The sequence below is a fragment of the Charadrius vociferus genome, unplaced genomic scaffold (genome assembly GCF_000708025.1).
Source record: "Charadrius vociferus isolate BGI_N301 unplaced genomic scaffold, ASM70802v2 scaffold125, whole genome shotgun sequence".
NCBI lineage: Eukaryota > Metazoa > Chordata > Aves > Charadriiformes > Charadriidae > Charadrius > Charadrius vociferus.
Window position 1 is genome coordinate 2,474,391 of NW_009649036.1, and position 11,207 is coordinate 2,485,597.

Sequence of the window (11,207 nt, forward strand, 5' to 3'; positions counted from 1 at the left end):
CATCTTGTTTCTGACACACTGCTAGCCTGCATGTGCATCCTGCCTGTGCCAGTTACCCACACGGCTGCGCTGGACTTCTTGGAGCTCCTTGAACATAACCCTGTGCCTTCAAATAAAAGGCTTGTATTCATACTCCCATGAAACCACTAACAAATCAGAATATATCTTTGCGACGCTAATCTCCATGCAACCTTTGGATCATCCCCACTACTTGTTTCTAAATACGTAATTTACTTTCATTACATTAGGTTTAATCTGTCCGTGTCTGTTCCTGCCTTTCCATTCTAAAGGCAGCATATTGTGCCTATTAGGTACTGAGCCACGGCAGCTGGGAAGGCACCCGCAACTCCCGAGCTGGCAAATTACCTCTTCATTCAGGTTAATCTGACTCATCCTGTATTTTAAACAATTTTTTTTTTTTTCTGTATTGGAAGACAGTCACAGGTCTCTAGGTAAAAAAAAAAAAGCAACACTGGGTAAGGTTAATATATTTATGTGAGCAGTGAATACAATTTCTGTCTCAATTCCAGAATTCCCTGAAATACGGCATAATTATACAGAAAGGGCAGACTGAAACAGGAAAGGGAGCTTTCTCATGCACCTACCGAAGGGAAATGACAAAGATTAAAATTTGAAAGGATTAGTAACTGCCTTGCAACTAAAACAATGAAAAGGGATCACATTTCTCCTTTCTTTAGTTCTCCTTGTACTGCAGATTGTAACTCTGACCCTCTGGGCTGCGTTGGATTCCCTACAGCGGGGCTGACTGCAGCTACCCCAGGCGATGGGCTATGTTCTACTCCCCGAGGTCTGTTAGACCTTTCAGCCACAGGAGGAGGACAGGAGCACGATCCAGGTCAGCTAGGTGAAAGCAGAAACAGTAAATACAGTGAGACAAGCTCTGTAGGGAGAGGTGATGTGTTTTCATTGGACCAACTGATACAGCTGGAAAAAAATCAGACCAGCTTCCAGGAACACAAACCCTCCTTCACTAAGCCCAGCATCACTGAGCAAAGGGGAGGTGGAACAATAGCTCCCTTCTCTCAGGAAGGTTAACCATCGCTGTGGGATGAGTCTGGCAAAGATTTCATACTGCCTTAATTCAGCTCTTTTTTTTTATTATTTTTTTTTCCCCCGTGGCATTTACATTTTCAATTTTTATATTATTTAAAGCTAGTTTTCAACTAAATTTGTCAGCTACTGTGGCACAGCAAGAATTCAAACAATGCAGCTCTTGCATTCTTTGCAGTACCTGCCTGGAGATAAACCCACACCTCTCCCCGCTGCTTAGCGCAGGTCTTTTTGGTAAGATGTCTCTGTGTCTTAGAATAGGATTCCTCATTACCCAAGATTATATCAGCTCCTGCTGATAGTTTTTCACTTCATGTCCTTAACCTTCTGTGGCTGACATCCCAATCATCTTTGCAGCAACTGAGCTGTCAAATGGAAGGCTGAGACTGCGATCAGAGAGAGCACCAGCAGGAAGAGAGTGAATTTGCATGGAGCAGAAAGCCGGTGCTTTTGTGCACCTCCCTGTTTATAACAGTAGAGGGGAAAAAAAACCCCAACAAAACCAAAACCCAAAAGAGCTGCATCTTTACAGTTAGAAGAGTGAAATTCTTGTGCAAAACAAAACATAGCTTCACTATATATCCAGTCTACCTTTCGTTTATTCAACAGTCCTTTCTTTTGTTTTCTCATTAAACAGGGAAGTTGGGTTGTGAATGGCTAATGTAAAATTTTAAGAGGAAAAAATCCACAACACAACCAAACACCTACAATTCTGCAATCCAAACTCTATTTTTTTTAAAACCAATTATATAACTGGGAGAAAAACAGCATCTTGGGAGAAAAATCTTATGAAAAGTGATTTGAGGGACACTAAGGCCCGCTCTCCGAATTCCCTTAAACTGCACGCCTCAACTTTTTTGTTAAAAGCAAGAAGATAAAAACCTCTCTCATCTATCAGAGTGAGCCGCCTTTTTCCCTTCCTAAGCACCTTGGTGAATTTCAGGCTAGATATTTCTAAATCACTGCTAAATACATTCACAGCGTGCCAGTGTTCAGGAGGACAGTATTGCTCAAGAGCGAGCTGTCTCAGCAGCCCAGCTGTATAAATATATACAGCCAGTTACAAAATCCATCTTTACCTTTTGATAGATTTTGCAGATGCGACAAACCAGGCAGGGGTTAGACATTAGCTCTACTCCAAAATGTTATAACACACTCTTCTGAAGCTCCTATTATGCAAGACATTACAAAAATGAGATTTTTATCTCAATACTACACCAGCATTGACTCCCGCTAACGATTTCTAAAAAAAGTTTAATAAAAACTATGGGTAGGCCAAACAAGGCTTTAATGTTGCTTTAGCCCCAGGCCGTCACTGGGCATTCATTTCACGAAATGAGACAGAGAGAGGATACATGCCTGCTGAATCGCAGCTCTGTCTTGAAGGTAGACTTCCCGCAAGACAAACCTCCTTTTTATATATGTAAGAGCAGCAAACCGCTCTCCTTCAGCCTGGAACCTGAGAGAGTAGCTGTTCACCCACCGACAGGAAAACTCCTCCGGCACAGTGCCCCCAGAGCCTGCAAGGGCTTAGTAAGTTGTACAAAACCAGATGCAAAATCCGTCAAACGAGTGCTGAGCTACCAAAGTTAAAGGTAACACAAAGCTTTGAACTGAGACTCGGTAATTGAAGGCATACTTCTTATTCCTTTGGGGAAAATGAGAAAAAACTCATGTATGTTGTTCTGAAGCGTTTGCGGGGACAAGGCTAGCAAAGGTAATTTACCACCAGTCACTCATATTTTAATCAGAACTGTCTGGATTAGCGAAGTTTTAAATACCACTCTGGTAACTACGCTAGCTTTTCCACTGGAACTACATTAACGTTAGCTTTTTTAAGTAACAAATGCTAATATAAGCAACAAAGCACTTGATGGCAGAAAAGGACGAAGGTTCATCCTGTTACCACGGTTTAGCCATATGTGGACTATGAAGTAAAATGAAAAGCAGAAAGCAAACACTGGGCTTTGTACAGCACGACTCTAATTGCGACAGCACATACAGGGCGATGACTACTTATTGTTAAAAGATGCCGAGTCTCTGATTTCTCTTTCAGGAGAGCCACACCTGAACGAAATACATATAATTAGCAGGAAAACATATTTAAGCGATATAGTAAAAACTAGAATAAGTGAACTTCCCACCAGGTAAGTATCAGTAATTTTTATTAAACTCTACTTTTATCTCAGGATTTAAAAGTTTAACTAAGTAAATTATCACAGTGCTTGCAGTAAAACCATCTAAACTGAAAGTGTACCATTCCTTCTCTTTGTTGTTTTAGAATCTCCTGGAGAAAGACAGAGTCCCCCTAACACATAACTCAACCTATACTTGGCTGTGAAGGAAGGAGCGGGTTGGTGCCAGTTACCCTACTCTGGTATCATAATAGTTGTGAACTTTGTTTTGCTCCTGCCCTCCTCCCCAGTACCACTGGGAGAGCATCGGGACTTCTCTGCTAAGGGGTGGAAGGAGGGGTCTGAGCGGCGAGGGAATCATGCACAGCCTTAGCACAGGGAAAAAGCGAGACCAAGGAACGTCAGCAGGATGGAGAAAGAATTTGAGAACGCTCGGAAACTGGAGCGTTCAGGAAGGGCTTAGGTGGGGGAAAGAAATGGTGAAGAAAAGCCCAAAGGCGGCTTGTCAGTGGGCAAGCGTGTGCATACACGCATGCGGGTCCCTGTATCTGCCCAGGGGAGGGGAGGCATGCAGCCTCCCTCATTTGTGTCATGAGTTCAGCCCCAAAACATGCAAATTCCTTGCAACAGTTATATGTACAGAAATCCAAGTGGCAGCATTTTGTCTTGTGTACACCTAGACCCCTAAAGCGTATGCGATTCAAGCAGAGGATGAAAAAAGACAGGAACAACTGTTCTCCCCTGCAATAAGCAGGTATCAGTCAAGTGATTAAAAATTTATTCCCACCCTACACATGGTATCCAAAGAAACAATACATACGAAGATCTATTCATCCCACGATTACACAAGCCTCCTGGATTTAGTATTTTGCACCATATGACAAAGTTCAAGATACTTTATTTGTTAGATACAACAGGTAAATCTCAAAGGAGAGCTCTTGAACATATGAAAAAAACCACGTCACTTAAGTGACCTCCACAACTTACACATTCCAGCAGCAGACTGTATTTATCATGTACTGTTTTAATGAAATTGTTAACCTTCTCTTGCAGATCTGCTTCTCTCCTTAAGGAATCTTTTGTATTTTCAGACATGGCTGTTTTGTTCATTCCACCACTTTATATTTACATCAGTCTCATCCCAAATTTTGTTGTCACACAGACTTCGAATTCAGTTGTTGTTTTCTAACTGTAAGAGTCTTTGCGGCCTATCTACATTTTAGAAGAACTTGTGCACAGCACAAATTAATGCAAATGGCTTTCTCAGTGTACATACTGAAGGATATGCATCCAAAGATTGTCCTGTCTGAACACATCTTTCAGTCCAGGCTGTAGTTTTAAACTAATTATAGATTTATAAAAAAGTGTACAAAAAATTATCCTTGGACCAGTACAATGTCTAAGACACAGCTGGTAAAGATGTAAAATTATTCAGGTATCTCTAACTCTGAAATAATATAGACTATTATGGTGTAAACTTAGGTTTCACAGAGAAAAAACTTTTTTTCTTAAATCAAGAACTCAGTAACAGAATAAATAATTTACAAGCTTGAGAAGATCTGCATCATTTCTTACACAAAGACTCGTTATCTCTAGTGTACAAAAAAGCTTAGAGGAACTAAGTATCATTTCTATCTGTGGCTGTAAAACCTAAATACCTGGGTTTGTTCACATAATTTCCCCTCTTAAAATCTGCTAGAGGTAGATGAAGATAGAACAAACCCCGAAATGTAAGGATTAAGATACTGCAAATAAATTCTAACCCAGCAAATCTAGCGAACATATGTCCTCACCGGATTTACTGAAAGCAGTTATTTTTTCTTTCTTTTTTTAGATAGAACAGCACTCAACTTCTTCCTTCCACGTTGTCAAAATCAGCGCTCGATACTGGCATAAAATAATTTTCAAAGCGTTCCTCAATTAGAGCAGAAGCAGGTCCCACCTCACACTCTTCAGTCACTCGATAAGTTTCCAGGGACCGTCTCTGCTGAGGAAACGCTGCCTACCCGGTACTGCCCAGAGAGCCCCTGGGCCTCCTCCCGCAGGAACAAAGCGGACAAATCCGCAGATCCCACCAAACTTCACTCCCAGGGAAAGGTGTGGGAGCGAGGGAGGTGGGGCTGATGGTAGGGAGAGAGAACTGGGCAACCTTCACGTCCATTACAGATGGTGACCTTTCTGAAGATTTCTCCGAGAGTATTTTTAGCATGGGTGTCTGCGTGCACGGGCTGCAAAATATTTGGCTATTACCACAAAACCAGAGATTTTATTAGGCTCATGAGTATGTACACGATCTCATGTAAAGCCTTGGTTTTGGCAGAGAGAAAATCATAAAGCAGTAACAGAATTTTCTAAAACACGAATGACTTCATGAATGTCCTGATAGACCAAAAGAAAAATTAAAGATTAACTGTTTAGATCTGATTTCCTGCTTTCCTATAGCTTGGCCTGTGGCTTCAAGTTTTCCAATGTCTCCTCTAGTCTCTCTCCACCTGTAATTTTACCTACATTCTTCAGCCAAAGTCTATCAATGCGTTGAAGCCAAAACACACATAAGAAAGCATACAAGAAATAGGATTGAGCTTGGCAGCCCTTTTTAAATCTACTGAACAAAGTATGTTTCCTCTTGATCCTTCACCAGACAAAAAGGAGGAAGCATCGTTACATACCAGAACATCTGCTTAAAGTGCCTCCAAGTTTCTTCACAACAGTAATACTGGCATGATCACAAAGACAAGATTCCTTTTCTTTCTCTCGCTCTGTATTATAAATGTAGCCATCGTGATCTCATTTGGTATGCAAAAAATATAATTACTTCAGTACAATTTCCACAGCAATTTGAAGTGTGCCTTCTTCTCTTTTAAGTTACCATTTAAATTTTATGAACACGATAGGACGGACTGAGATGTCAAACCCCAGCATTTTACATAATTCAGTTTGTTCGGTTTAGTTACAGAATAACAATCCTGGCAGTTAAACTAAAACCACAGATCTAAATGAACGAGGCAATTTTGTGCATTCTAGAATCAATGCATATTTCAATACTTGTTTTCCTTCACAATATTACTGATCTCCAGAACCCCTTGCTTTAGGGACGCTGAACCAATTTACTCTTACTGCTTTCCTGCTCGCTAAGCTTGAAGTGGGTGTAAGCTAAAATGCCCAACAGTGTGCACAGAATCCCAAGGCCTTGATTAACAGACAGTGGATCCTTAAATAAGAGGCACCCTCCCAGGAGCGTGATGCAGAACTTGAAGTGTCCAAACATGTTATACCTAGACATCTGTTAAGGGTAACAGCAAATATCCGTGTTCTTATTTGTAAACAGAAACACCCGGGAACTTCATTGCAAAGCGTGCAATGGTATGTCACAATGACTGCAACTCATGCAACTTTCCTGCATCTTTGCAGCTACGAGAATTAACCTCCACCTAAAGCCTTTCACCCACCGGACACTACAAACTAACCGACACGCCGACTCTTCCTCAAAGTAGTGCAAGTATGGGTAAATATTCCTTATAGGTATAAAGGTCACGTCAGTTAAGTTAACCACCGTTATCTATACAAACCCCGAACAAAGAAACATAATACACTAAAACACGAAGGTGCTTTTCCAGCTTCATCATTTAAGATAAAGCAGGCAGGTTACCAAACAGTTTTCCCACGGTAAATCAGCCTGAATGAATGCTAACACAATTCATCTGGAAAGCTGAGAAAGAACTAACGTTACAAAGGATACGTGACAGGTGATGTATTTCCAATGATCCAGTAAATGGACAAGTTTACCATAAAGGCTATTACTCCAGACAGCAGTACCATTATCTGTGAATTAATGAACACAGTCAGTAATCTGACATGCTTTTGGGCATTTGTAGATACACTTCAGGTTATTTAGTTAGTTTCCTTTACTTTCAAATGGAAAGTATCAGGCAAGAAAAACATACGGAGAACAAAAATAGAAACAGCTTCAAATCAGTACAGACATTGGCGATGTGTATAAATAGTTCAGGCTATGATGTCCATAAATATATATTGATATAACCACAAGCCTTTTCTCTCAGTGAAGATTTTAAGAGTGATTTGGAAAATCTGGCTACTCATACACATAGAGATTGTAATCTTTACCTTTGAAACAGTCTTCTTTACGGCCACAACAAAAACTATTTCGGAAAAATCTCCGATTTTATTATTGTGAATACTTGCTATCCCATTCATGAACTGAAGCGCTACGAGAAGTGACCCATCACTGAGCGACATGATCAGCAGTGGTAAGAATATGCCACTGGCTCTTTTTTTGGACAGAAGGATAGCGAAATTATAGCCTTCTTGGTGAAAATAAATTAGCAGTTCTAGAGAACGACCAACATTGGCATCCTTCCACAGAAGAGGAGTTGAGAGTATCAAAAGTGAGCATGCTTATCTCTTTTCTGAGTGGACAGTAAGAGCTGGAACTAGGGCACTTACATATTTTTAATTTAATACACTAGGGGAAGCTTCTGGATTTTGTCAGATTTTCCTGTTGTTCAGATGCCCTCTAAACAGAAACAAGAATAAGGAGGTAAATCAATTGACAGACAGACTCCTCTGGGAGGAAGTGGGGCAGACACAACAAGGGGTTTGTTTTTGTTTCTTTTTCTTTTGCACATGCCCCTCTCATCTCATCATCGCAAATAACTGTACAAAAATCTGCTTCACAAAGAAACAGATCTTACTATCAAATTTAACTACATCAACGATGATTACTTACTTAAACAAAGTCAATAAAAGCCTTACCACAGCAGAAAGCGTCCAGGGCCCAAATATTCCTCCTTCTCCAAAGACTGGCTCAAAGAAGGGTATGATGAACAACAACATAGCTGAGGACATGGGTGCCTGATAGTACAGCAACTGCATGGAGTTTACCTGCAACTCATGCTGCTTAGCTCCTACCCACTAAAACCAAAAAGAGAAAGCTGTTAAATATGAGGGAAAAAAAAACATAAATGGAAAACTTTAAGCAAAAGTAAACTGGCTACTAACACAGAGGGAGTCTCTTGTGGACAATACTACATGAACAGATTGTTGAGCATCATCTTCTACCTTTGTTGAACTGGAGGCCTGTATGTTTGTCTCTTTTGAGCACACAAGCCATGTGAGGAGAAAATCATACGCAGGGGCAGTGAAAACCCCCCGAGTGCCTAAACCTTCCTTTTCCCATAGCCTGGGAGTAAAGTATTATACTTGAGGAAGAACAAAAAAAAGCAGCAGATCTGGGAAGAAAATGCCAGCTCTCTTTTATTCTCAACACAAATTCCAGATCCTGTCTATGATGGAGCTGAGCACCTTTGCCTAAGCAGAGATCTGCTTTTATTCCTTTCTTCTCATTTTCCTCCAGTTGCTCCTTTCTCCTCATTTTCCTCCACACACAAGCTAAAAAAAAATAAATGAGTAAATGTTTGGTTTTCTTTTGCCAGTTTATGCCAAATTTACTGGATTTCATTTCAATATTGACTATGATTGACTATAACTTCCATTTTCAATGTAGCATGCTTTAAGAGACAACATTAATTATCTGTGGTTATGAAGACAGGTGTTACAGGCAAAAAGATGCATCTTTATATCGTACTGAAGAATGACGTTTACTTTAATACTTCATAAAACATATTAATTGGTAACGTCGATTCCAGCATACAAGCTTGATAAGTTTTTTAAAAATTACAAAACAATTTCACTCAGCTACTGTCATTTCTCCAGTACACATACCACCACTTAAAGTTATTATGCAGCATCTCTCTCCTCCTCCTGCCCCAGGACAGGACAAAAAGACAGACTCCTCTGGGAGGAAGGGGGGCAGACAGGGGTTGGGTGTTTTTTTTTTTTCTTTTGCACATGCCCCTCTCATCTCATCATCGCAAATAACTGTACAAAAATCTGCTTCACAAAGAAACAGATCTTACTATCAAATTTAACTACATCAACGATGATTACTTACTTAAACAAAGTCAATAAAAGCCTTACCACAGCAGAAAGCGTCCAGGGCCCAAATATTCCTCCTTCTCCAAAGACTGGCTCAAAGAAGGGTATGATGAACAACAACATAGCTGAGGACATGGGTGCCTGATAGTACAGCAACTGCATGGAGTTTACCTGCAACTCATGCTGCTTAGCTCCTACCCACTAAAACCAAAAAGAGAAAGCTGTTAAATATGAGGGAAAAAAAAACATAAATGGAAAACTTTAAGCAAAAGTAAACTGGCTACTAACACAGAGGGAGTCTCTTGTGGACAATACTACATGAACAGATTGTTGAGCATCATCTTCTACCTTTGTTGAACTGGAGGCCTGTATGTTTGTCTCTTTTGAGCACACAAGCCATGTGAGGAGAAAATCATACGCAAGGGCAGTGAAAAACCCCTGAGTGCCTAAACCTTCCTTTTCCCATCGCCTGGGAGTAAAGTAGTATACTTGAGGAAGAACAAAAAAAAGCAGCAGATCTGGGAAGAAAATGCCAGCTCTCTTTTATTCTCAACACAAATTCCAGATCCTGTCTATGATGGAGCTGAGCACCTTTGCCTAAGCAGAGATCTGCTTTTATTCCTTTCTTCTCATTTTCCTCCAGTTGCTCCTTTCTCCTCATTTTCCTCCACACACAAGCTAAAAAAAAATAAATGAGTAAATGTTTGGTTTTCTTTTGCCAGTTTATGCCAAATTTACTGGATTTCATTTCAATATTGACTATGATTGACTATAACTTCCATTTTCAATGTAGCATGCTTTAAGAGACAACATTAATTATCTGTGGTTATGAAGACAGGTGTTACAGGCAAAAAGATGCATCTTTATATCGTACTGAAGAATGACGTTTACTTTAATACTTCATAAAACATATTAATTGGTAACGTCGATTCCAGCATACAAGCTTGATAAGTTTTTTAAAAATTACAAAACAATTTCACTCAGCTACTGTCATTTCTCCAGTACACATACCACCACTTAAAGTTATTATGCAGCATCTCTCTCCTCCTCCTGCCCCAGGACAGGACAAAAGACCATTCTTTATCATCTTGTACACTAGAGATCAAAGAGCCTCACTTATTTTGTAGGCACGGTACATCTGTCACAAAGAAATTCACATTTACATTGATGATGGCTATAATATCCACATGACAGGGGACTCTAATTTGTGAGGCTTTTACAGTCATGGCCGATAATGAACTGGTCCTGAGCTGTTAGTGCAATGTTACAGCAGAAAGGGCTAAGGCAGTCCTTGGACACATCTATTTTTTTTCAACCATTATCAGCCAGAAAGGTTATGTTATGTGTATGTATTAACACAGCCTCCACAAAAACACTTTAGACCGTGTATAGCCGAAATTGAAGAAGAATGTTGATAAAATGTAAATAGCTCAAGGATAAACCATAGGATTAACTGAAGGACTGGAAAATGTCCTTTCTAGGGAAAGGCTCCAATGCAAAGCACTTGCTTCAGCAAGGAGAAAATCTCTGCTCTTTAGAAAAATAGAGTTTTACTCATAAAGCCATCTTCACCCCTTGAAAAGATGCTCATGACCGCGTTAAAGATGACACCCCGAATTTTTTTAGCGGTGAGGACAACCTACTCCTTCCTTAGACGGTACGCCAGGGGTCGCGAAGGACCGTGACAATTTGTGGCCTTATTTTTAAATTAATAACGAAGCACAGAGGGTTTCCTGGGAGGCAGGGCGCTCTACGGTGACCTAACCGAGGGCCAGCAGCCTGAAGACCAACCCCACCACACACCCCCCTCCGCCACACACACCCCCGCCATTACCCACCACTTGGTAGAGGGAGGTCACCAGGACGCCCATGGTGGCGAAGGCCATGCCGAGGACGCTGAACTTCACGTCGTAGTAGGAGTTGAGGAAGACGCCCAGCGTGATGGGGACCTGTGGTGGTGGAGAGAAGGGGGATTTTTTTTTTGGCGGGGCGGGTTCTCCTCAGCCGTCGCCTCAGGCGTCGCCTCAGGACGGGCGGGCGGAGGGA

General features: G+C 40.9%; 1 protein-coding gene across 1 annotated transcript in view; it reads right to left on the minus strand.

The window, feature by feature from the left end:
- Window positions 1-6,007: 6,007 nt before the first annotated feature.
- The window catches only part of SLC35E3 (solute carrier family 35, member E3), a 5,981-nt gene continuing 781 nt past the window's right edge, over window positions 6,008-11,207 (minus strand). The window contains exons 2-5 of the mRNA XM_009887834.1: window positions 11,000-11,110; window positions 9,204-9,362; window positions 6,946-7,028; window positions 6,008-6,481 (exon numbers count right to left, since the gene is read on the minus strand). Coding sequence (XP_009886136.1) covers window positions 6,295-6,481; window positions 6,946-7,028; window positions 9,204-9,362; window positions 11,000-11,110 — 540 coding nt within the window. The 3' untranslated portion in view covers window positions 6,008-6,294. The remainder of the gene's footprint in view (window positions 6,482-6,945; window positions 7,029-9,203; window positions 9,363-10,999; window positions 11,111-11,207) is intronic.